Raw genomic sequence first — 26,183 nt, forward strand, 5'->3', positions numbered from 1 at the left:
CACTTCACATCCCTCTCAAACTTTGGTACTGGTATTGGCCAGGTAGTATTTACAAATCCAGTAAGTATGCATCTCCTAGCCCATGCGCCTTCTTTCTCACAATTTATTGACCAAACCCCCAGACAAAGTGCCAACTTTTGAGACCTTTTCAGTCCCAGCTCACACACTATTACACCTGGCCGCCATGAAGAATTCAAAGAAGAACAAGTCAAAGCACCTCCAGGATCCTGCCGCTGGGACTTGGAATGACGATGGAAACTTCTCAACTACTACAGTGACCGTCCAATCCGATGACAACGTCAGCGACACCATGACGCTTGTTGATGTCTTCCCTGACATGGCCGTCGGTGACCTCTTTGAGTCCGACGACAACACCACCTCGGTTGAAACTTCTGTCACCCCAAGCTCAGAGGTCAGCACCAACAAACAATCTACTCCTGGCGCTGAGGCCAGCAACAATGAGCTTGACCTCAAGACCTCCCACGAGAAAGGGAGGAACAGCCGACACCGGAAGAAGGCCGAGGTTGCAGATGATGTGGAAAGCGAGCCTGGCATCTCGGCAGACACATCCTCTGCAGAAATAAGCACCATCTCAGAGGAGCTTACATCATCTGAAGCTGGCAGCGCTGAGATAGCAATGGCCCAGTCAACTACGTCTGGTGAAACCGCTTCTAACGAGGCTAGCACCTCTGGTGACAAGTCCACCAAGAGCGGGGGCGCCTCATCCAGTGCGCAATCGTCAAACGCAGGCAACTGGACCCCCTCAGAGGATGCTCTCATCATCAGCATGAAGAATGGCGGCGAATCCTGGGCCTCGATTGGGAACGCCATCAACCGGGGCAAGAATGAGGTCAAGAAGCGATGGCATGTGGCCAAGGTCAACGCCGCAAACTCAGAGTCCGGAGGCGACTCGCAGACTGAGTCTGGAGGAGATGTTTCCCAATCCGACTCTGTGGACGAGACTCAATCTGACCAGAGTCAGGAGGGGCAGAAGGCTAATGAAAAGTTCAAGTCCAAAGCCGAGAGAAAGGCTGCGCGAAAGGCCGACCAGAAGAAGAACAAGGGAAAATCTATGGCAGACGACACGACCAAAGAAGCGGGAGACTGCGCTCCCAAGCCAAAGGGACATGGCCAGAAGACCAAGAAGCATAAAGGCGTTGAGAGTTCGGAAGCGCCTACCACCCCCAAAACCACCCCGTCCTTTAACTCCATCGGCGACTCCCCCAACTCGTCCCTCCGCAACCGCCTCACCCTGCTGCGCGACACCACTTCGGCATCCTCTTCCACATCTTCCGCTACTAGCAATGATGGTGAGTATGGGGATGGCCCTCCCAACCAATGCTACACTCGCGAGCTCGCCCGCCAGGAGCGCTACATCCGCCGCCACGTCAACCCGACCCTCTACCCCCCGCCGCCGCCGCCATTGTCGTCGCTGATGCTTCCCCCGAAAACTGCCAACCCACCCAGTCATTTGGACAAGCGCCAGCGACGCGACGATAAGATTCTGGCGTCTTTGATGTCCCAAAGGGAGGCAACAAAGTGGCTTGAGATGCAGGCCAACTTCTACAACGTCACGGGCCGGATGGTGCCTCTACACATGATTAAGACGCGCTGCGATGCTGAGGAGGACAGAGGCAAGGCGGCAGGCATCCAGTACTGGGCCGCCTCAGTGGCGCACGACAAGGAGATGCTGGATCCGAATGAGGGTACCGATGCCCCAGAGGACGCGCTTGTCGACAGCGACGAGGATGACGAGGAGTGAAGATGTCGCCCTTTTCTAGGTTTTTGGGACGCTTACAGTCGGCATCAATAAGGAATCGACGACAAAAGGTCACCCAGGGAATTCTTGGCCATGAGCTACATTGAGCCAGTCCGTCGTCCCTATGGAATTTATCATTGCAATTGGGACCCGGTTGTTCACCTTCCACAAAGGGAAGGGTGAACAGCGGAACACAAAGGATAGATGGTGGGTGGTCTGCTTCATTTTGCTCCGGCATACTTGGGTTAATTGACACCTGTAGTCCAGGATCTTCTTGAGTGGCTTGACGGTGTTGCTTTGTTTAGTTTCTATGCACCCTCTTTTCCATAACTGGCAATCAACTTGAACACCAATTGTTTTGTTTCCCTGTGTGATGTGTTCTCAGGATCTACCAGGTGACGTTTCCCCCATGCCCATATACAGCATGTCGAATGGTCAATCATGGAATCTTAGAAAACTGGTTGGATTTCCCAATTTTTTAGGGAGAGGCACATTTGATCCGACTGACTGCGCGGGTCGGTGTATCGGGGTATCATCGAAACAAATGATTACAGCTTACAGCTATCTTTCTGTGGCGTCTTTATAAAAAAAAAAAGAAAACGCCCGTTGCGAGATGACGCTCGCGCCTGCCATATCCAAGATGTAAAAGTACAAATAGGAGCCTGGGATATCGCCAAGTCTCACTATCCTATTATGTGTTGCACAATGCGCCGCTCAAGATGCTACCTGATGGAACTGAGATTGGTATTGCCAAAGGGCGGGATCGTCTCCCAGAGGCTTCCCCTTGCCGGCTGGATCTTAAAGCAACGCTGTAGCTGGTGGGGTTTGGTATATTCAAGCCGGGATTTCGTGTTTCAAAAGTCTCAAGCAGAGGCCACAAGTCGGCCTCCAGACCTAGGCCACACAAATACTGTGTGGTGATTTCAGCTTCGGATGCGACAGTCTTGTTTGCTGCCTTTCGAGGGAATACTAAAAGGTGCTGGTATCTCAAACAGTGCCATCTTCCTCTTCTTACTCGGATCACGCTGTCGGCCCTAAGTGTGAATGATTTGCATCTTTTGGAGATATAATGAGGACCTCGTCCGATCAGGTATTCAGATGGGATTCTCCATGCCCGGCGCCATGGTGGTCCCTGGCGGTGCGGCCGGACTGGGGCTGGTCCCCTTAGTTAGCGTGTTGTTGCTGGACCCGAGCCCCCGCTTCATCATCTTGCCCAAAACGGTGACCAGCTCGCAGGCATCGGAAAACATGTCGTCGTCCATTCCTTCCGTCGCCTCGTAGACCTCGGAGATGGTTTCTTTGGCTAGCTTCCGACTCCCGTCGGTGTCGTGCACACAATCGTAGAGGAAGGCAGCGTACTCAGTCTTGACCGAGAGTCGGAGTGAGTGGGAGCCCCAGAGATGCTGGTCGGCCAGAGCAATGGCCTCCTTGAAGTACTTGTGGGCCTCGGGGAGGTAATCTCTCGGTGGCTCAAGGAAGGCGGCGGGGAGGTCCGATCCGCTTCGGGGAGCAAACCCCGGCGGAGGGTTCACCGGTCCGCCCTCGAGGGCGTGTGTCGGCTGTATTGACCCCTGTGAAGAATTCCAATCCTCCCGTGCGATTCCCTTGCCCTTGTCTAGCCTCGGCGGCGTGAAATCAGCCATGGTGTCGGGAGTCGCGATGCCCATTGTAGACACGGCAGGTTTGTTGTGGAACAGGACGAAGATGTGGTAAAACGATGCCCGGAGCTTGTACGCCAGCACGCGGAGCTCAGTGTGGTTTCCAACCATGGGAATGACATATTGCTGCAGCATGACTAGACCTTCTCTTGACAGCCAGATGATGTGAAAGATGAGATCGAGAGACTGGGGCGTTCGGGACGCTTCGGGCCGGCGCTGTTTCTTAGCCGTAACGAGCTGCTCCGCTAGGCTGAGCGAGAGACCGAGGATCTTGTAGAGCATCGAGGACAAGAGCGGATTGTCGTTTTCCACGGTTTTCGCCCATTTGCCGAGGAACTTCTGATCCACCTCGGAGGAAGCCATTGAGACTTATGTTGCGGATGGGCTAGATGAGGGGGACCAGGCTGCGATTCCGGGGGGGGGTGCTGGATAGGGCACCAAAGTCAGTCGTAACTACTTTTGAGTGAGCGAGTGACTGATTAATATCAGTGAACTAGTAAATTCTTTTTGCCCAAGTTCAGTCTTCCAGGGAGATTGTGAACCAGCAAATGGAAAGCGATGAAATTGGAGAGGCTAGAAGTGAGCCAAAGGTGAAAATGGCGAGTGCAACTAGGCCGAGAAATGAGCCGGGACTCAGGCGCGCTCAGACAAGTTCGGATTAAACGCTTGGTGTTCCAGCGTCAAGACTGATTATGAGCCGTGGTTAGAACTGCGGCAGTAAGTATGAGTCGCACAAACGCGCGGATTAGACGCTCACAAATATAATACATTACAGTGAGTGTCAAGCAAATGCGCAGTAGGTTGGTCAGGCGTTTTCAATGATAGGCTGGGCGGCGCAAATGGCGACTAATAGTAAAGGGACAGAGTGAACTGAGGCTTAAACGGAGAGACGACGGCGGCGGCGGAATGGTTCGTTTTCGCAAAGAGCATGACGACGTTTGCTTGAGGATTGGGTAGAATGTCGTCCAAAGGGCTTATGAATTTGAAAATGGGTGTAGCTGAAGCCGTCAATTGGGCTGCGAGGGCGACCCCTGGAAGGGCAAACGAGCGTCAAAGGGTATGCCGGCACAGAAGGCGGTGAGGGTGGGCGTGGCGTGGCTGCGGGGGCGGTAGCCAGACGTCAAACGACCTTCAGGCTGAATTCCGAGGGCGGGAGCGAAAGCAATGAGATGCAATGGGGCTCGACGGGCGGCAGCAGGAGCAATGGTTGAATTGAGGTGGGACGAGGCGTTGTGATCGAGGTTGGGCTACGAGGGCATTTCGACCGCAGGCGAGGACGATTCGAGAGCGAGTCGAGCGGCAACGGCGACAGGTTCTAGGATGGGTTCGGGCAATGTAATGTAAGGTAAAGCAGATAGCTGCAGGTTATATGTGCCCTAAAGGAGAGTTGCAGACACAGACGCAGGAGGACCGGGGGCGTGCGGTGGTATTGTGCATGAACGAGTGTGGGCCTTTGCGAGAGTTGCGAGCTGCGCGGTCTTGTTAACGTGGAGCCTGGATACTGAGGCCGGGCAGAAGGGAATAGGCACGATGCTCTCCGCAGTTACAGATGGATGACGGGTTGGGCCGGCGAGTGACTGTTGCGAATGTGCGAGTGTACAAATACAGACACCGGATTTAGGTTGTCGACAAGGTGAGAGGAGACGAAGTGGAAGCAGCAGCAGTGGCTGTAGTTTATGTCATACAGCGACGAGAAGAAGCAGCGAATGGAGTCAAGCGTTGCAGGTAGGTTGGGTGGTGGGGGATGCGCGAAGAGGGACAGGGGGAGACGGAGAGAGATGCTGCAAGATGTGTTGTTCAACTCTCCAGAAAACGCCACGCGCCGCACATACAGTGTCAATGGGAGAGAAGAACACGTGGGAGGGCCCGCCAGTGGAACAAGCTGGAAGCGCGAGCACGGGTGTCAGATTGGGCAGAGAACGGAGGGAGCGAAAGAAAAGATCACCGAGATACGGATAGAGATTGCAGCAGCCAGCGAGTGACATCAGGCTGGAAAAGGCCGGGGCTGGGGGGCTGGGAAAGGCGGGAGGGCGAGGCAGCTCTCAAGAAAGAGAGCAGCTGGCAGAGAGAAGTGAGCAGGCAGTATGACTTACTGACTGGGCACAGGTACCTTGGGTACCTAGGTATTTAGGTAGGTAGGGACGAAATGAAGAGCTGCAGCTAGAGCTTGGGCCAGAAGCTGAGCTGGGGTACTTTGCACCGACTGCCAGCCCTGCAAAATAAATAAAGAATAAAAAAAGAAGTCATTAAGGAGAAGGAAGTCATTAAGGCAAGTATGGGAAGAAAGCGAGCAAGCACCCACGGCAAGGCACCAGTGACCCATGCACCGTCTCCCGCTCCAGTTTGCAGGAAAAGAGGGGCAAGAAGAGGTGCGCTATACCGCTTTGGAAGTATCGGGGCATTGACATGGGCGACCCCAGCATACCTAGGTAGGACCTTAAGTACCTAAACCTGCGAGAGTATCCGTACTGAAGCAGGAAACAGGTACGACACGCACCACCACCAAGGTGGGAGCGAAGACGGGATCCTCCCTCCCTTGTCATCTGCCCTCACCTTCCAGTTTCCGGCATCCTCCCTTTTCCAGCCTGATGCCCGAGCAAAGAAGTCAGGGAACGAAACATCACCTCATTCACCTAGTTGCCGCTCGCCGTCCCATCTTGACTAGTCTACAGAGTACAATATACAGACTACGGCATTTGCACATGAAGCATTGCGTCGCTCGTCCGAACCATGGGATGCTTCTGAACAGGGTTGAAGCCGAGACACATTGCTTCTGACACGCGGGATCGCGTAAACAACGGCATGTACCCTCGAGCCGCGTCAAGTGCCATCTTTGCTACTGCACTGTGACGGCTAGCTTTCGAGCTGCCTGAGTCGACGCACTTGCTTCCCCCTTCCCTCAACAGACATGTCTCTGGTGTCTGTTGAAGGGCCATCATGCTCCCACACAGACAGACGCGCTGCACTCCTGTGGTCTACTACCGGCGAGATGATACTGGTCATATGCTCCCCTCAGGAACAACGCAAGAAACCTGGAGACGCACAGCGTGGCAGATCGTCGATTGTCGAGTATTGTTCCCGTCATCCTCGAACCGCAACGGATAGCCGTCCCCCCACCTTGTATACCCTGGTCTGTTTGGGGGATTCCACCGTTTCAGGGCACCCAATCCACCTTCCGAAATAGAATGCTTTTTAAAAAGCGTGGTGTATTCGCCGATACAGGTTGCACAAGCCGTATTGTGCGAGGGAGGCAGCAGATTGGAAATGGCACAAGCCGTCCGTCGCACATTAAGTTGTGCTCATCACTGTTCCCTTTCAGCAGGTACGTACCGCCATCTTGCCAACTAACTATCTTACCTACCTATTTACCTACCTAGAAGTGTTCTGAGCAGGTAGGTACTTGGAAAGATACACTGCAAGCGTCTCCCTTGTTTCGTTGCGACACCATTCCATTTTTAGCTCTAGCGCCGAATATGCTCTGGTCTGGCCAACAGGACGCTGTGCGCTTTCTCGAAGCAGGGAAAACGTAACTCTCGGGATCCCAGCCACCTCTTTCCTCCCACGCCGAACTCTCGAATCGCACTCATCTCAGTCGCTATCACCGACCTTTTGTGCCCTCTCCCAGGCCTGTGTGCACTCTACAGAGGCTTACTGGTGCCAGCGCATCACCAAACCGCCTGGCTGCGCCTTACAGCTACGTAGGCTTCAGATGGTCCGCTCCTTAGAAACCTGTCCGTGCCATCAACCAACCTCGCGCTTGGCCAGCATATCTACAGCCATCCAATCCCCATCTCAATCGGCCGGGGCGGTCGTTACTTCACTGAATGACATCCTCTACGACAGGAACTCCAGTCAAAGTATCACATCCCGGACACCGAAGCACGACCTGACGTCTGCAGGAGGGACCAGTGGTCACTGGCCACAAACAGGTGCTCTCACAACTAAAACTGGCGGTGAAGAGCCCATTACCGGGTGCCTGCTGCGCTTGTCTCTTCTGCCATCATACCTACGACTGTGCAAACAACTCGTTGCCTCCTTACGGATCCGCTTCGCCCGGCCTCCCATCAGGTTGCGTGCTGGCTGAAGAATTGCGGCATGACATCAGAGGAAGATGGGGGTAGTTTGGATTAACGTCGGGTCGAGCGACAGCCAAGATGGCATGTGTTGCCAACGCAGATGACGGAGAAGGTCTCATGTTCTGCCAGCCCAAACATATCACACAGCGACTCTGCAGAGTTTGCTAGAACCTCCCGTCACCTACTGCGTACTGTACCTTGGCCCGGACTATCTCTAGCAGCCGTCACACTGTATGGCCGAGATCATGGACTGCAGCCCTATCTGCCACTATCAGGCACCGCGTCGGGTTAAGGCGAAGACGGCAGCCTGAACTCAACCGTCCCGGTCAACTTGCTTGACGACCGCCTGAGTTCTCCTAGGACAATGTGATGATGTTGGGCAACCCATACTGGCACGTGGACACCCTCATCGGTCAGTGCAACCCACCAACGCCAGCTGTCAGTCAACGTCTTGATGAAAACTGTCCGGAGTAGCCTGTCTACTGTGGAAAAATGTGTTCTCGAGTGAGGCCACTTCGGCCGATATTTTCCACGTTCCATCCCGACCACCGTTTGCTTCCGGAGCGGATCTATGCAGCTTCCGGGACCGAGCCCATGTCGCAAGATCTCGGTGCTTCGGTACGGCACGCGTTTTATTGGGTTCCCATCTCCTGTACACCTTGCTCCGGCTTGGTGTTTCGCAATGGGGAGGGAGGCTTCCTACAGCTCCTCAAACGGCGCTGCCAGTAGGATCGAAGTGACGCCGCGGAACCTTGTTCTCGGTTTGATGCTCGAAATGAGCAAACGGGCCTGGGCTCAATATGCCCGTGTTTTGGGTCTACAAATACAGACCACGAGCTGTTGTATTCTACTTGAAGTTTCTTTTGAATTGTCCTTGAAATAACATGCTTACATTCGTTCCTTACTCCCGTCTCATTGCTATCGAAGAAAAGAGCAATCTCAGAAACATACGGAATCTGAGAGCAAGGCGCCTCTGTGCGGAACATCCACACAACCTCTCGTTCCAGGAAGCAAGTACTACGCACACCACCCACATTGCCAACGTGGCAGCTTCGAGTTCTCGCAGACTACACGACTGTCCAGCCAACAAAAAAACACTTGGACTCAGCCCTTCAACGAATTCCTCCGGCATCCAAATAGACGCATTCATACTTCTTCGAGGGAAGCCAACCTCGCATCAACCCGCTCTATCGACACCGAAGACCACGAGCCCAACATGTGTCAGTATTACGCCCACGCCTTCACCTGCAAACACCTCTCCTTCACCTTCGCGCGCTTCTGCCAGCCTGCCAGCCTCATCCAGAAGCCCTGTGCCAAGCGCCAGGTCTGGCAAACGATCGGCCTCGACGACGCGTGCGAGGAGTGCTTGACCTGGTTTCCTGATCGGTACCCGTGCCCGAGGGCGCGGTGTTAGTAAGACCGGGGATTGGCCTCCGCTCGAGGCCGCGAGGCGTGATTGAACGAGGATGCATCATTCGAGTTCCTTGAACTTTGAAGGTTTGAATCGCGGGTCGTTTAGCTGTAGGTTCGGCCGGACGCTTGGTGAGAGTGGGAGGGCATGTTGTGCGTGTGGGCATTTTGACGGCAGCCTGGAAGCTCTACAAAATCTTGTTTTGAAAGCGACATCTTAGTCACCCAGTTGAAGAAGAAAAAAAGGCGTCCCTCCTCCACACTTATCGCCAAGCACATAATCTTCTCTCCAGGTTCTCAATAACCGAATCACATGTTACCAGCCGAAGCTAGTTGATGACATGCTAGAAGATGGGAGGACTACGTAACACGCAAGTGAGCCGGTTTCGTGACCCAACATGCAGATAGTTGCGAGCAAAACCCCGTCGTATTAAATTATCCATACAATGGCTGGATTTTACCAAAGGATATCGGTATTTCTTACATTCATCTATAAATGTATGCATATATCCTCGCGCCCTAAGACGTCAAACACCCACAGTCTGGTTTGGTCGAGTATACAATCGATTGCCTCCAAAGGGACACATTTCAGTGCTGTAAGGGATTTCCTTCTGTCCAGAGAGCAGACTGAAAGGATAGACAGAGATGAACGCAGTCACGAGGTCAATGGAAACCCTTCTGGCTGGGCTCTTCATTCTGGTTAAAATACACCTCTGGCTCGCGTCTTCTAACCCACAAGCTTAGCCAGCAAATCCGAGATTGTGATGGCAGCATTACAAGTTGCTTGTAACGGCTACCGACCGGTAGAAATGTTGACGCTGGACTTCTGATGTGAGCATCTAACTACCTTCAAATACTCCAACTTCGTCTAGGTAGCGTTCCTTGTCACTCTTCCACAGCTCAAAACAGATGCTGCTATCTGTGTTGGCACCGCCATGACGGGCTGGAGCCATCACGGTCGCTCCTACCTTCTGAGCGTCTGCGGCCCCCATTTGGATCGCCATGGTCCAGTGTGTCACAAAGGACAGCCCGGTCGGAGCCGGGGCCGTTGGCACTCGCAACACTGCGCTTCAACTCATCGGCCACAGGGAAGAGGTTGGCTTTCGTATGACAAGGCACACGAAAGGGCACCGACCGGCAAGGCTGTCGGTGGATCCTCGGAACTCGAGCATGGTTCACCTATCTTGTCATGGAGTTCGCACCGGGTTACCTATCCATCATCAGCTCTCAGCTTCTTGTCAGCAAACGAGAGCAAATGAGGTGGGTGTAGCCTGACCAACTTCGCCACACCATCAAATCGAATCTTATCTTGCCAATTCTAAAAAACATTACGGAACAACAGTTTCCGAACGCGATGCGTGGTGGTACGTTGTCTTTGCCAATAACGAAGGCAAATGGTGAAGCGACGTTGGTGGCTCAGGTTAGGCCTAGTAGCTTGCTGGGTGTATGTTGAGCTTGGGTTTCCGGATGTTACGAAAGCAGAGGTTGACAACCCCTTGTAAGAATTGAATGGGGCAGCACGTGGGATGCCGTAAATAACGTGGAAATACATACAACGTATCTCGTCGACACACGACAAAAGTGGAATCGTTTGCCATGACAATGATACTGGTCGTCTCCGCCCGGTCGATTTTTCGATTTGTGGCACCGTGGCCAGATCAAATGTCGATTAATTCGCCGTTTCGAGCACACAGTAGGAAGAACCTAAGGGTACGAAAGCTAGGGTGGGCAGAGGCGGCGTTCGTCAGCGAGCGGCCCGAGTTGGAGAGAGGCGGGAACGGGGATGAGGAGAGCTCATCGTCGTGGGGAGCCGAAAGTAGAAGCCGATGGGAGGTTGCCTTGTACCTGAAACCTGACGATACCTCTGAAGACGGGCCAGTCCTGGTAGCCGGTTCCCGAATGGTGTCTCGGCCTCTGGCGTGATCCCTCTGACGCTTAGATACACAGCATCTCCGGTCAATGTTACATTGGCCCCCGATGATCCATTGATGGTCGATCATGGTCGATGCGCAGTATGCAAAGCGTTGACCTAGGCGACGGGCTGGCGAGGGCAAGGCTCACTTCCTCGTTGCAAGCAATCCTAGCCTACCGCTGTTTTGGTTGCTAAGCGGCTGGCATAAAGGGATGTATGGATAGGTTGGCGCGAACAGCATACTTGAAGGCAGACGTTCTCTCTTAGGAGAAGGACACAGTAACAGCCCTCTCAGCCAAAGTCAAGCTTCTTCATGTCCTCCATCCTCTTCCATCGATCCCTATACGTTTCCGAGACCCCGTCAATATCACATCAAACATGGGACCCGGAGTCATCTTTGTGGAAGACAGCGTGACAGGGCTGTCTCTAGCCAATATGTTGGAGCAGCTCGGCATCGACTACATGCTTCTCAAGGCGCACGAAACCATCGCGCCCCAGCCCAGTGCCAGCATCAGCCTGCTCCCCAGCAGCTTGCGCATCCTCGACTAGATCAGTTGCTACGAAACCATCCGGGACAATGCGGGTGACTTTTACAACTACACAAACTTGCGAGGTGCCGACGGGGTTTATAGCACCATCCGGAAGGAAATGTGGCGGCTCGCTGACCAGACGAACCCCGGCATGTTTTCTCCAGACGAAGAGTCAAGTGCTCAGTGTTCAGCCCCTTCCCCTCGTTGGCAGAAGAGATTGGAACCCCTTCCCGGCTAACAGCCAACTTCTCACAGAGCTCAAAGCCAACACTTAGTGCATCTTCGGCATCTACTCGCGGCCGGCGACGTTCCCTCACCACGCGCAGATGGTTGTAGAGGAGGCTCTCGCTGAGCACGGTTGAAGTGAGGTCTGCCGGCCAGATTCTCCACGCCGTTGGGCATTTTTTACCGAATTGGGATATCAGAATGGAAAACGGGCTAGATAAGAGGTGCACTGTTAAGAGGGTTAGTGTGACAGGTCAGGCCTTGTAGACAAAAGAAAAACACAAAAAACCAAAACTGTATGGTTCACTTGCTAGTTCTCCTTCCTTCAAAACGACGAGTTTGTTGCGATACTGTTTGAAAAGTTGACTAAGTTGACATCTGACGTCTCGATAGGCCTCCAAGCAATGACTAAAACGGGGAATCGTTCAATTAAACCCCCCTTCGGTTCAGATGGCGGAGTGAAATTTAGGCTATTTCTCAAAGGTAAACATCAAAAAAAAAAAAATTAAAGAATAAAAAATATTGCCCAACTCCCTTGTTGATCCTGGGTATATGAAAATGAAGAAAAGTGTGCCTTCCGGTCAATGAAACCATCTGTCCCGAAGTTCGACTACCGCTTAAAAAAAAAAAACCCCCCCCATTCAAATCCATGACTGGATACCCATACGAGCATGCGTAACCGCTGCCGGTTTACGTCGTCGACTGCCAATGTGCAGAGCCTCCCCGTTTTCGTTTTCGGCCAGGTCCTCGAAATGTTGATGCCCAACCGTGATGAGCTTGATGACATTGCCGAAACCAATTGCGGCCGACGCCGTGCCGACCTTGACCATCGGACCAAGTTCTGAAATGATGAGATGTGAGCCGATCTCGTAGTCGGCATGAAGCGGCCTTGTTTCGTAAATTTCCTCCCGTCCCAGTTGTGAAGCGATCCAGACCTCCCAGCTGTCCGGCGATCTGCTCGATCGCTTCTCCAGCCTCTGGTACATCCTGCGCCGGAGACCGCTGCTAGTTGTCGGGGATGACTCGCCACTGCTCGATCCGCCGTCGTAAGCGTCCCTCCGCACACCCACAAGGAAGCCGTTGGGCAGTGCCTCCCACGTGCCTGGATTGCTGATTTGACGCTTCGACTCGATCGTCTCAGACCATACGCTGCAGCTACGACTAGGCGGAAGGCTCGTGTTGCGGAAACAGATGACGTTACCTTCCTCCTTGGGTGTGAAGGTGTGCATGATGCAGTCGCCCGACTCAGCGTGGTTGTACGCGATGCCAAACGAACCGAGCCCGATCGATCCGCATTGCGGCTTCCGTCGCGAGGAGTGAAAGCACCTCAACGACCGTGGTTGGATGAGCTCCGTTTCGAACGTGTGAAGGAGATTTTTGGACCTCGCATCGACGAGATCCACTGTCTGGGACCTGGCGACCAAAAATGACCCGAGGGCCGAGAGCGGTACAACCTGATGGGCATCTCGATCTTCGTCAAAATGAAGGTCGAGGCTCTGTGACGCCCATGTATCATTCCCTTGCTGGGTTGCTACATGGATGCACCCCTTTCTTGACGCTGTCAGTATCGACAGCTGCGAAGAGCCTTGCGGCGCAATCTTTTGCACGAGCGGCCGGACCGAGATCAAGGGACTCTTGCAAATTGTAAACTCCATTGGCTCCTTCATGCCGGGGACGATCTGGGTCATAGAGCCGTTTCGGCAGACAATGACAAGCGGACTGGCGAAGTCAAAAGTTGGAGTACCGAAAAAAAAGCCCTCAGGCTTCTGACCATTCAGTTCAACCGGAACCGGATGACCCCAACGATGCTCGACAAGGTTCCAGAGAAAGACCTTGTTGGATGACAACAAAGCCAACCAGCTAGATTTCTTGTCCGTGGCGACTGCCAGAACCGGGAACGGGTTTTCAGGCGGCGGCTCGATGTCAGCAAGCGAGTAGTCCCTTACCCCCGATCGGACATCCCACACCCGGATTGCGCGGTCCAGCCCAACCGAGATGATGTGCCCGTCGTACGAGGACGACATCAGTACGACATCCAAAGAGTGTGCTTCAGGGAGAGATTCAATCGCCAAGAGTGGTTGGTCGCTCATGTCGTCGTTGCGTCTCGACTCAGCATCGTCTCCCCAGAGCAGGTAGTTCATGAGGAGACGGACGGCAGAGAGAATGAACAGCACGGTTACGAGAAAGTGTTTCAGGTGATGGTCGATAAAGTCGTACAGAGCCGGCAGTAGGGGACGCTCTGGCGCAACGGGCGTGCGGTCCGCGCCGTTAAGGACGAATACCAGAGGGTCGTATACACGAGCGATGTAACTATGGGACCGCGGCTTAATGACGTTGATGACCTCACGCGCGCTTTCGTGATCTTGAAGGCGAAGCCAGGATGTCGGACTTCGCGCTTGGTGGATATCGACTAGCAGCGAATTCTTTGGCTGGCTGAAGCTGACGGTGTCTCTGGAGACCTTGAAAAGCCCCCGCAAGAGTCGGATGAATGTGTCATTCTCGAAAAAGTGCCACTGTGCAATGAGAACAAAAGTGATCATAATGACCGTACCGGCGATGCGTGTTGACAGAGCAATCTTGCCTTGCAACATCGCCTCAAGCCAGCTCCTCTTCAGCGGCTGCTCCTGGCCATATCTGTTGTTCTTCAACGAGGCCTTGGCAAGCGCGTCGCCGAGCTCTGTCCGCCGTACGTCAACGCTGAGGACTGCCAGGAAAAACGTCGACAAGTAGAAGAAGTCGAAGAGAATGGCAACGGCCACAAAGGTACAGAATGCGGATACGCCAGGCGAGACAATCTTGGACAGGCCCCACAAGATGAGGACGTTCTGTGCAGAGCTGGCCAACGCAACATGTGCTGTTTCCCCGAACGCGCGACTGATCCGACTGCTCGTGCTGCTCTCCGAAGGCGTCATAATGACGGCGTTTATGAGTCTGAATATGTTTTCGAGGCTCATCGAGAGAACCACGACGGGATACGCCGCCTGAGGAATGCCAGACAAGTCGACGCGAAAGATGGCGCAGACCGTAAAGCTAGACATGATTGAGACGACGACCTGTGCGAAGACAGTGACTATCAAGCCAAACTTGGATTTGACAGCCCTCAGCTTGGAGAGGCTATAAAGGAAATAGAGGCCTGCGAGGCCGTACGCGAGCGCCAGAAGTACCGTATCTTGCACGGATATGGGCATAAACTGGAACTCGTACAGCTGGCTGGACATGCTCTTTCCGTCTGCCGGGTAGGCGGTCCATTGGTCCTTCATCCGAGTCGCGAGTGCTTCGGCCTTTCTCTCCCACTGACGGCCGACGGGCGAATCACGCAGATGAATCAGCGTGATGACGAGGGCATCGGCTGCCAAGAGTTTTCTGTCCTCGAAGCGCTTGCCACTGAAGACAATGGAATGCCTGAGAGTAACATTGACCGACGTCGGCTGGGTTTTCCTCGCGTTGACCGTGGAAACGATGTCCTCGTCGGCGGAAATGCGCTCCGTGGAGCAGGCCCAGTATTGGAGGGGCGAGTGGAAGAACCACGACTGATTGGTAAGGCCATTGATGACGTGAAAAGCATCCCGGTCTCCGGGGGCGAGATCTACGTGGGGGTCGTGGGCCCGGAGGGACGTGACGGTCCGCCGCGGGCTGAAATCTTTGGTGGACCCGAGCAGTTCGTCCTGCAGTTCAAGAGCACCGAGCAGGACGTCGCGATCCAAAGCCTTCATGTAGCTGCCGTGGACCCATATGGACCGCATAATGACATCGGACTCGGTGCTGTTTTCCTTGAGTGGCTGCGCAGCAGTCCATACATGGTGGGGGAGGTTGGAGGCGCCATTGCTCAAGTCCGAGGTGTACAGGTACGGAAAGGGGTATATGAGGATGGCGGCGACGGCGACGGAGATAATTAGGGTCGATACAACGTGTCTCGCGGCGTATCGACCGTACCGCGCGAAGGCTCGGCGGAGAGGGTGGTTCGGGTTCAAGACAGGAGCTTCCGTCGTTCTGATGATAGAGAGTCAGGGCATGCATGAGAAAGGCGCCGAGCCAAGAGTGGTACGAGCACTGGCGCGGCAGTGGGGGAAGGGAAGGGAAGGATAAGATGAGAATAGGTGACATACCCTCGCAAAGGATACAACAGATACCAAATCATCTGCGGCGACGATTGCAAGTGGACTCGCAGCGACTGAAGCAGAAGAGGAGGTTGACGAAGTTGCAGAGGCGGGCGCGGCTTAGTCGAGCAAGCGATCCATTCAGTGCTAGACTGTAGCGGGGAGTATTGTTGATGTCGACCTGTAGATGGTGGTCGCCGCGCTCATGATTCGGCTCTGGATTTGGGGGGGCTAGGTGAGGCGGCCAGAAACATCGAACATATGGAGCGGCGGGGGAATCGTTGGTTCGAGAGTCGGTTGACGACGGGGGGATGGATAGTAGTGGAAGCTTTTGAAATCAATGCGCTCGAGGTGGAGTGAGATGGGCGAGTCTAGCAAGTATTAGTGTCGGAAGGTCGCGCGGTGGGAGAGCGACGGGGATGGGACGTGGTTAGTCGAGTCCACGTTTGTCGGTCAATCGGGTGTCGGGAGACGTGCGTGGGTGGAACGACAGCGACGGGCACCAGCGGATGGGGCCAGAACAGTTTCCGACCAAGGCTAATTTACTCGTGTGGCGCTGGTTCTGGGCGGAGGCTTGGGACGACGACGTTAATTGTGGAAAAGTGTCCCAGTTGGCAGAAGAGGAGTGGAGGAAGTCACTTTCTTCTGGACGGATGCTCGCTCAATGTCGATGGGGGCGTGTCTCTGGCTAGGCTGCGTGCGTGTGTGGTGCGGTATCCGTCACGTCCGCATATGGTCCAGAAGATTGCGCGCGGCGCAGGGTGATGCGGTGCGGGCAGTGCGATCTTGGTCGAAACGAGGAGGATGCGGAGAAATAATATGCGGCCAAGATTGATTAAAGCTTCTGGGCGACCCTGGTCGACAGAATTTGTAGAAGGACGAGTCTGCGAGGAAGAAGATTTGGCAGGTGATGATGGGATCGATTGAGGGTGTGTCGAGATGAGCTAAAGGCGGGCGACCTGGCAAAAGACAGCACTGGTTTGTAGCGTGTGGGTGGTGTAGACAGGAAGAAGGGAACTGCACTCAGGCACAGGGGTGGGGAGGACAGCCCAGTACCAATGTAGGTATGTACCTACTGAACTCTGCACGACGCACGCCTCAGGGCCAGCGCAGCTTTCGCTCGTAGTGCACAGTACACAGTATACTCCTAACAGAGACTTGGTATCGGGGAGGGGGTATGGGAGGTGGAACCTGCCGATGGCCATGGCGTAGTGGTAGCATATTGGGTAACATGGGACGACGACCTCCCCACGACGTGGGCGCGGGAGAGGGGGGAAAGGTATTCAGTCCTGGGCCCCTGTGTGGCGCCGAAAGACATGAGGGAGAAAAAAACAACAACAAAAAAACACACATAGGATAGATGCCAGGCTAGGTATCTCAACTGGCTTTTGGGGTACGTAACACAAAGGGCACCGACTACCTTTCTTTCCCTGCGAACTTTTACTTCGTCTCCTTCTTCGGTGGTCCCGGGTCCTTGGCTCGGTGTACCTGTACTTCGAAGTTCGCAGACACGGAGACTTACTTGGTAGTGACTTCACTCCAAGACAAGACAAAAAAGAAACACGTGAACCTGGAAAAGAGATGGCCACATGAGCCAAGCCAGGGGCGTTTTGCCGTCGACGCCAAGCTGGGGGCGTCACAGCCCTGTCCAGCGTGTCTCGAGTCCGACAGGACCCAGGGGTGATTGTCCACTAAAAACAAAGCACCCCATCAGCCGAGTGCCGGCGCTGACCTCTGCATGTCGTTGGAGGTGAGACAATCCCCAAAACCTGGGAAGAATGCCGTGCACTGCAACAGATGGATAGGATCCAAATAGCTTATTTTTGACCTTTCGCTTCTCGTCTGTTGCCTCGATCAAGCCCACCAAAGACATCCAGAGACATACGAGATGTGTCTGAATTCTGGCACAGACGAGAATGTACAAAAGAACAAATGAAGCAGGGAAAGGAAGATAAGGTTGGGGATTGAGGGGTAGTTTGGGAACGTCTATTTTGGGTCCAAAGTCGAAACAGACAATCTGGGGGCATCCTGAGAAGGGTAAGGGCCACTGAGCTCAGGACAAGCAGAGCGAGCGTCTGTTATCTGTATGAGTCGGCTCTGTCCCTTCCGAAAGGACATCCCTACTGGACGCACCCTAAACAAAAGACGCCAGTCGTAGCTTTCGTTGCGGGGGGGGGGGGGTGCTCGCTGCCCGAAGCTCGATGCTAATGCCAGTCGTGCGGAGCAATAGGGAAAACTTTGATGGCATTTATGGGACATTCCAGAAGCAAGGGAAGGAAGACAATGCGAGACATAGACGCCCTTGTCGGTGTGTGTCTCGTTCGTGTTCCTCATGAGCCCTCTGGAACGACCGCAAGCTTCTTGGGAGGGCGGCTTTGCTTGGTGTCCACTCGGACCGGCTGTCTTTCCAGAGCCGGATGGAGAAAACATTGCCGCAGCTGTCGTCGTCGTGTGTTACAGCGCCCTCAAGGCTTCAAGGAGCATTGGCGCACAGTTCTTTGCTGGTTCGATGCTGTCGAGTCGTCGCACTACACATACTTTGTTGTCCTGTCTTCGCTTGAAGTCAAGGCTGGGGCCTTGGAAGGGTCCCGATTGAAGGGGCCGGGCGTCGACGGACCTGTCCACACGTTGGGTATGTGTCTGTCTACGTTGTAGGCCAAGCTGCGATTTCCCCTCTTTTCGAGCACCCGTGCTGCGGTGCGCTCGACTGGGGATTTGAGAGCAGACGAGGGAGAGCTGGCGAGAGCATCTCATCGTTGGGCCCGGGCCACCAGCGCTGTCTGGATTACTGGCTGTCAGGCCCAGACGTCCCGCCCCTCGGCACAGCTTCGATTCGGCATCAGAGACCCTGGGATTTTGGCACGCGCTGGTGCAACCGGCGAAGCGATGTTGAAGCCACTTTCTCCGCGGGCATGTTTGGGGGTGCCTGCCATCCCGCCATGGTACTGTGCAAGGTGTGGTCCGAGTGTGCGATTGACGTCGCGAGGGATGCCCACTTCCATCGCGTTGCGGGAATGTGGGTGGACGGGTGGTCTTTTTGCAGTGTCGGTCGCGTGGCAACTTCCATGGGTGGCGTGCTGGTGGCTTTTCGCGTTGGCGTTGCTGCCGCTTCCGGGTTCCTGGATTTGTTCATTGTGATTGTTCGGCTGGAATCGAGGGCGGATTTGCCATCGAGCTACTCTCGTCGGAAAGCTAGTACGTCGACGATGTCAAATCGCCAGTGACTCACTCAGTGCAGTCAAACCTCTGGTGGTTTGGTGGCTGGCAGTAGGTAGCGCGAAATTGAAAATAAGTGGTCGGGTACCTAGGCGAGAATACGTTGCGTGCTCGGCGGGAGAGCAACGGGGCGACTGCCATTGCCTTGATGTACTTCACGATGGCAAGAGCAGGCGGAAAGCACGTACACGCGATGGAAGTTCGATCGGAGGAAGGGGGAAGGGACGGCCGTCATAAATACCAAAAAAATTCACCAGCAGGCCGCACCGCACTGCGTCCACGGCAGATCTGATCTACCTGGTCTATAATTAATCAGATGGCCAATCTTGCAGCACCTGCTGCTGCCAAAAAGAAGAAAAGACGCCAGAGAGCTTACCCACGGCGGGTGTGATTGCGGTGTGTTTGCTTTACTCTTCGGATTCCCACTCATCATAATCAGGCCATGAGCATGCTGAAGTGGCCTGACTTCCCACTCGCGCCGCACTTCTTATTGGCTCCGCTCTGCTCCGATGCTGTCGGCACCTCCCCATCCAACCGTGACACCCCTTGTGTCCCTCGGATGCATTGGATAGCATTCGGGAGCCAGCCCCATGGCAGCCCCCCAACGGCAGGCACCCCTGTGCTCGCGTGTTCCTACGCCCGAAAAGAGTAGTGTGAAGTTCCGGGGTCTTTCACCAGGCCGGTCTGTCTCAGGGCCTGATAAAAAACACGTGCGCACCGAGTCGAATGAGATTGAACAATGTGAAAGCCGACCATCACAAATCACCAGGTCATGTCAGGCCGAGTGCGAATGGACGAAGACCTAGAAGTCCCTAGATTTACAAAATTACCCTATCACCCTTTCAGAATGTCTCCTCGCCTCGCAAGTGACGACCCATGGCCACTGTTTTTGCTCAGATATCTGTGCAGGATAACGCTGTCTTAGTCATGCCACCACTCACACAACTTCACTCTCATCACACACACACACACACGCGCGTCCCAGCAATTGTAGATATCGCAACCAAGGGCCATGTGCTCACACCCCGCCGCAGCCCCAGGCGATCCCCTGGCAGAGCTTATCACCACCTACAACGAGCTTAACGGAGCCTTCATTGAGGAGCTGGCCGAGGAGCCAAGTCCCCTCGAGTTCATGCGCTACGTCGCCCGCAACACACCCTTCGTCGTCCGCGGCGCGGCGTCCTCATGGCAGTCGAATCAGACATGGGATAAGGAGTATCTGGTGCGCTTGTTCAAGGGCCAGGCCGTCAACGTCGCGGTGACGCCGTTTGGGTGAGTAGGGGAAAATACATTCCTCGTCTCACGCTTGGTTGTGTGTCTGTCTCATGACCGCTGACTTACACGACCCAAACAGCAACGCCGATGCCCCGACTGATCATGACGGGAAAATCGTCTTCGCAAAGCCTCACGAAGAAGACCAAGATTTTGAAGAGTTCATCAACTACGTGATCAACCAAGAAAAGAGCAAAGATGCAACCTCGGAAGTCCGATATGCCCAGACCCGTACGCCAATCTCTCTTTCGTCTTCGTTTTCACTCATTTGTATCTGCCCCTTCTTTGAATGGGCTATATCCTGTCCCCTTTCACCTATATCATTCAATCTTCAGCCTGCCTTGGGATAGTAGACGTTCACGAGATTGTGCATGTCGCCCCCTGATATGCAGCCCTGCTTCCGCCCTCGCTCAACGACCTCTTATCCCACCTCTCAACCCGCCTCTCAGAGACAAAAAAGAAACATCAACTCACATGCGGCCCCTCTCTCAGAGAACGACAACCTCCGCAATGAATACTTTCCCCTCTCGCACCAAGTCCCCCCGTCGGTCCCCTTCGCCCGCATCGCCCTCGACCGCGACCCGGAGGCCGTGAACCTCTGGATTGGCACCTCTCGCTCTGTCACCGCCCTGCACAAGGACAACTACGAAAACATCTACGTCCAGATCCGCGGCTGCAAGCACTTCGTCCTCCTGCCGCCTTGCTGTCAACCCTGCGTCAACGAGAGGACCCTCATGCCTGCGACGTATGCCCGCCGGGACCTTGGCGGGCTGGCGTTGGAGCTCGATGAGGCAAGTAACGAGAACAAGGACAGACCCGAGGACGGGGCGCTGCACGGCGTCCCCTTTGCGACGTGGGACCCAGACCACCCAGACACCAACGCGACGCCCTACTCCCACCTCGCCGAGCCGGTCCGAGTCACCCTTGAGCCGGGTGACATGCTCTACCTTCCGGCCATGTGGTACCACAAAGTTTCGCAGTCCTGCCCAGAAGACGGAGAGGGCTTTGTTCTGGCCGTCAACTACTGGTAAGCTCCACTCGGTACACACACGCACATGCCTCTGTGCCATTCAAGATTAATGATCACGTCAGGTACGACATGGAATTCAGCGGCCCTCTGTACCCTCTGAGCTCTTTTGTCCGGAACATCGGCCTCCAAACAACATCGACGGTCCTTACAAAGTCGGGCAGATAGGATGACACAGGGCACGTCCAACCACTAGAATAATGGGTGTTTTCGCTGCTTAGTTGAGTTTCTCCTCATCATAGCATGTGCCTCTCCACCATATGTACAATTGTGCGCGGGATATACGCCCTGATTATCTTGGTAATGTGGTTGTTTTTGTTGCCCTGACCACTGTTCAAAAGATCTCTCTTTTCTTCCTCCTCTCACGAAGACTTGGGGTGTCCATGCGGAGCCCTTTGTCTTTGGCTCTCCTGGCCCTAGAGATGGGCCAGAATCCCCCTTCCACCCGACATGAACGCCAGAAAATCCACCCTGCATCTCTCGAAGTGACGAAGTGAATCATGATACACTTTTCCCACCCTTGCCCCACTCCCTCAAAAACTCATCTCCTTTCCCTTTTCCTTGTCTTGGTTGTGATGCATATAGTATAAACGCAGATGACAGATCCAAGTGGGTATGCGTCGAAGTGAAGGAAAACAAGAGGCGGAAAAAAAGCCCCTAAAAAACTCGCCTCTACTAAGATACGGTAGAAGTTGAGTCCCAACTCCGGCAAAGCATTTGTCCCAGAAATTACAGAGGGCGCATGCAAACGAACTTTCCATCCACCAAAAAACACCTGAAAGCATCGATCGACCCGGGTCAGTTGAGGAACCCTTTACACGCCGCCGTACCGCACAGACAGGGAATGCGGTCCAGACTTCCGATTTCACGCTCGAATTTGTAGTCGTACGTCAACTCCTCATCTGCGATTGGTTAGCTCCATGTCATGCCGGAAAAGGTGTTTCAGGTAACATACGTTGACCAATGTCGCGGAGAGCGTAGATGACGATTCGCTTGCTTCCGTCGACCTTGATGATCTTAGCTGTGCAGTTGGGCATACAGCTATGGTTTATGAATCGAGCAATGCCTCCCTTCTTTGTGGCGTCGATAACTGTGTTGTCGTCGATACGGAACAAATAACTGCTGCCCATACCGCTTTTGAGGTAGCGCTTCTCGCGGATCTCCGAGATGGATTGTCTGACTTGCTCTCCGACGTATTCAATAATCATATCGTCCTTGTTGATATTTTCCTCCGTGTATAGGCCCCAATTGTGAATCGCAGATCTGGCAAACTTGACGGGCTTCTTTCTCTTCTTGAGCTGGTTGAATTTGAAAGCGTCAGAATCGCCCGATATCTTCTTCTCGTCCTGGAGCGCCGACACGTGACGGCGGTTGTTGGCGCGGTTGGCTCTCGAGTTGCCCTTGGCGACAGCCTTTTCTGCCACAGTGAGCCGGCTGGCCTCGACTGCGGCATCTTTGCCGTCTTTCTGGTACTTGGCCTGACGTGCTTCCCTCGCCTTCTGGACTTTGATATGATGAGGCAAGTACTTGGACTTTTCGGCGTTGAGGATCTTCTTGACCCCCTCGGTCCGTGCAGCCCCGGTGGAATTGGGTACGTAGTAGCCATCAATGCCCACGGCCTGGTCAACGGACCCAGACGGGGAGTTAAGTTCCCGGACGCGATTACGCCGCCATAACCAGAGAAGTGGATCCCCGAGGTCTGTCCCAGCGAATCTCTTCCGAAGTCTAGCGATGTCAGGGCTGTCGCAAGCAGACAGCGAGAGTTCATGTAACGTAGAAATGCTGAGCTTGAAGTCGCCGGACAGATCAAGGGCGGGAGTAGGCGTGGTCGAGAACAGGGCCGGATCTGCCTTTGTCGGCTCGGGCTGGGGCTCTTCTCCCTTGGTTTCTACCGGTACCGGCTCGACCTCCTCTGGCAAAAGCTTGGTTGGGGCGGGTACATCTTCTTCCACTTCCGTTGGCATTGGGATGTGCTGCTTCTTGAGGGCCTCTCGTTCCTCGAAGATTTGCTTCTTCGACTTCTTCTTCGATTTGAGTTTCTTGGCCGTACCCTTGGTGGTCGACAGCGGGGTCTCGGACCGTGTGCTTTGCGCATCGAGCAGATCGACGTCGGGGGTAGCCTCTTCTGAGATCTCGTGTACCAGTAACTCGGGTTCCACATTGTCCAGCGTAACCCCAAAAAGTTCTTCATCGGACTTCTTTTGGCGTTTGATTGCTGACTGGACCTCAAGATCGAGTTTCCTCTTCTTCGTCGAGGTCAGATTGTCGCCAACGGCAAAGCTTGCCTCGGTCATGGAGTCTTCCTCTGCGGGGCCCCAAGAGGCAAAGTCATCCTTAACATCGTCATCTGTGCTCATGCGGCTGCGCGGCCTAGAATCGGGCTCCTCAGTATCTCTTGCCAAAGACTCTCTGATTGCCGCCTCATCGTCGGATTCAGCGTCACTGTCATAGCTCTTGAGGCGATGATGCAGCGATCGGAACGCATTGCGGCCTTGCGGCACCCGCTTGCGTGAGAAGGGATCCGTAAAGCCGTGGTTACGTGATGCTCCTAGGGCAGTGGCTTTGGCCTTACGAATACGTGGCAACGCCGATATCTCCAGGCGGCCTGTACGACGCTCAATGGGATCAGCGCCCGAGTTGGGCGTGCTGGCGCCGGGACTCTCATCGCCTGCATCAACGGTAAAGGACGGGACCGACCCAACAGGATCTTCCAGATGCAGCTGCCTTCGCTTTGTAACGTGGTTTGCCGGATCCAGGAAAGTGGTCAGAGTCGGTGCAGCAACTCTCGTACGAATGTGCTTAATCAGATGCTCCGCCAATTCCCGGGTGACGACTTCGCAGGCCTCGAGAACAGGGTCAAAGTTTTTAGCTCTCTGCCGCTTCTCCTCCTCAATGTCTGCCTCTTCTTCACGGCGACGGCGATCCTTGTCCTCTCGCAGTCGCAAATCGCTTCGGCGCTTCCGTTCGGGGCTCGGGGTCCGTCGTCGGGGAGGCGGGGCGGCAGATTCGGAGTCTCGGCTGGTTGTAGGAGGGAGGGAAAGCTGCATTACCATGTTGTAGGTGAACAGGTCGGTGTGATTAGCAGCCCTGTAACACTTCATGGCTTCATTGCGGCCGTGGTACGAATTGGGGAACATGATATAGTAGCCAGTCCGGTCAATGCGAATATCCTCCAAAGCGAACGCCTTAAGCCGCTTTTTCATGTGAGGGATTGTCGTAACCATAACAGGAACGTGCTCGTGCGCAACGAAGATGTAGGGCTCGTTTGCAAGCTGTTTTGCGATGACCTTCTCTTCAACCGCTACGTGCATCTTTGGTTGGCTCGGGACCCAGGCAGGAACACCTACCACGGCCTGTCTGTAGGAAGATGGACCCTTTGGTGCCATGGGTGGTGGTCCAGGGACCTTATCGGTCACGATCGCTCGAGGGCCTGTTGGCGGCGCCTTCACGATGGAGGCATCCTGCGTGGCTCGGTCTCTCTGGAGAGCTTCCTCCAGCATGCGGCGACTCTTCTTGCCTTCGGGATCGTATTCGACTCGGATTTGGTTCGCCTCGATTCGCTGACCATGCATCGACTTGACAGCCCGACGCGCGGCGTCAATCGCCTTGATGGGGGCTGGCCTCGACCGGCTGGGATGTGAGTCCTTATACCGGAACGTTGCGAATCCTAGGTAGCTGCCTGTCTCGGGATGCATCTTGTTGCTGCTCTCTGCGATATCGCCAAAGGTCGCAAAGGCTGCCGTCACCTTGGAAAAGGTGATCAGAGGATTGAAGCCAGTAACTACAATCTGGGTCGGCGGGCCTGGCCCGACGGAAGTCTTGGGGTCGTAGGGGTACGGCCTCAAGTTGTAAGGTGATTGTCGCAAGCGAGACTTGGGAAGATGAAAATCGGTATTGATGTAACCCAGGCGCCCGCCCTTTGCAAGACGAGGATCTGGAGGGGGGGCGTCATCTTCCTACTCAGTTGATTAGCCAAAGCTCTCACACACAAAAGATGACGCCCCCCCTCCACGGGGCGGGTATATTGTATTTGTACGTACCAGTCCAAACTCCTTATATACCGGCTTGGCATCTTTCTTGTCGTGCTTCGATAGGGTCCGATCGTTGTTGGGATCATACGTGCACTTGAGGCCTTTTCGGGATCGGGTAGGATCTCGCGCAAGAGTGCGCTCAATCGGAGGATATGGCTCTGGGAGTGAGCTATTGAGGCGGGATGTTGGGGTATTGCGAGAGGCCGATGCCTCATCCCGATCGATGTTATGTGCTTGTAGCATATTCGTCTTCGGCAGGCCAGCATTGCCTGTGTACGAGGGTGATTCAACGGAGGTGAGCGGCGTGCCGCTGGTTGCAGGGATATGAGATGTGCCGTTGGGAACAGCCTGCCGGGCAGTCGTGCTAAAAACGGAGGAGCCAGTGCTCTCATAGGAGCTCGCGGATCCAACAGTATTGAGAGTATCCCCTATGGGCGACTCGCGGCCGTCGGGTGGCTGCTGCGAATTGTCGGAAAGCAGGCCATCAGCTCCAAACGTTCTCTCGCCTCTCGTGCCGTTGGGCAAAGGGGTGCTGATGCTCTTCGGACCGGCGAGCAAGGAACCTGTCGTATCTTGAGTCGTTTTGGCCTTTGCCTTCTCTCGCTCGGCTCTGTCCTTAGCAACGCGGGGGGCTGCAGGAAAGAACTGCGCGAAGCTCGCCGAAGATTGGCGGGTCATCGTGAGATTGTTCTGCTTCTACCGCACCCGCCTGCCACCAACCATCGTCTCTCGTGTATATCGGATGCTTCAAAAGACAGGGTTCGTCGCCGGAGGCAATCGCTGTAGGAGTGTAGCCAAGGGACGATGCACGTAGATGCTGTTCACGCGACCGGGGCGTAGCCAGCAACGAGGGCGGTTGGCAAGGGGGATGAGCCCGACAGCGTCATCCAAAGAAGATACCCAGTCGCAAAGGGTCACGCTTTGATGCGATCAATCAGTACTGGTACAGTTGACGCTGGATGAGTCGTGC

At 54.6% G+C, this 26,183-nt stretch overlaps 6 protein-coding genes across 6 annotated transcripts; 3 read left to right on the top strand and 3 right to left on the bottom strand.

The window, feature by feature from the left end:
- Window positions 1–184: 184 nt before the first annotated feature.
- Window positions 185–1,762, top strand: CH63R_04378 (uncharacterized protein; the record flags this gene model as incomplete). The annotated part of the gene is made up of 1 exon (XM_018299353.1): window positions 185–1,762. The coding sequence occupies one exon, from the start codon at window positions 185–187 to the stop codon at window positions 1,760–1,762; it is 1,578 nt and encodes a 525-aa protein (XP_018160599.1).
- A 1,091-nt stretch (window positions 1,763–2,853) lies between these two features.
- On the bottom strand, window positions 2,854–3,780 carry CH63R_04379 (uncharacterized protein; the record flags this gene model as incomplete). Its single annotated transcript, XM_018299354.1, has 1 exon — window positions 2,854–3,780. One exon carries the CDS (start codon window positions 3,778–3,780, stop codon window positions 2,854–2,856), a length of 927 nt encoding a protein of 308 aa, XP_018160600.1.
- Window positions 3,781–8,709: 4,929 nt separating this feature from the next.
- CH63R_04380 (uncharacterized protein) lies at window positions 8,710–8,907 on the top strand (the record flags this gene model as incomplete). The annotated part of the gene is made up of 1 exon (XM_018299355.1): window positions 8,710–8,907. One exon carries the CDS (start codon window positions 8,710–8,712, stop codon window positions 8,905–8,907), a length of 198 nt encoding a protein of 65 aa, XP_018160601.1.
- Window positions 8,908–12,211: 3,304 nt separating this feature from the next.
- On the bottom strand, window positions 12,212–15,708 carry CH63R_04381 (Srebp cleavage activating protein; the record flags this gene model as incomplete). Its single annotated transcript, XM_018299356.1, has 2 exons — window positions 12,212–15,560; window positions 15,677–15,708. 2 exons carry the CDS (start codon window positions 15,706–15,708, stop codon window positions 12,212–12,214), a joined length of 3,381 nt encoding a protein of 1,126 aa, XP_018160602.1.
- Window positions 15,709–19,895: 4,187 nt separating this feature from the next.
- Window positions 19,896–21,186, top strand: CH63R_04382 (Phospholipase A2; the record flags this gene model as incomplete). The annotated part of the gene is made up of 3 exons (XM_018299357.1): window positions 19,896–20,155; window positions 20,238–20,386; window positions 20,648–21,186. 3 exons carry the CDS (start codon window positions 19,896–19,898, stop codon window positions 21,184–21,186), a joined length of 948 nt encoding a protein of 315 aa, XP_018160603.1.
- A 794-nt stretch (window positions 21,187–21,980) lies between these two features.
- CH63R_04383 (SET domain-containing protein) lies at window positions 21,981–25,891 on the bottom strand (the record flags this gene model as incomplete). Its single annotated transcript, XM_018299358.1, has 3 exons — window positions 21,981–22,084; window positions 22,138–25,138; window positions 25,223–25,891. 3 exons carry the CDS (start codon window positions 25,889–25,891, stop codon window positions 21,981–21,983), a joined length of 3,774 nt encoding a protein of 1,257 aa, XP_018160604.1.
- Window positions 25,892–26,183: the final 292 nt, after the last annotated feature.

The sequence above is a fragment of the Colletotrichum higginsianum genome, chromosome 3, assembly GCF_001672515.1.
Source record: "Colletotrichum higginsianum IMI 349063 chromosome 3, whole genome shotgun sequence".
Taxonomy (NCBI): domain Eukaryota; kingdom Fungi; phylum Ascomycota; class Sordariomycetes; order Glomerellales; family Glomerellaceae; genus Colletotrichum; species Colletotrichum higginsianum.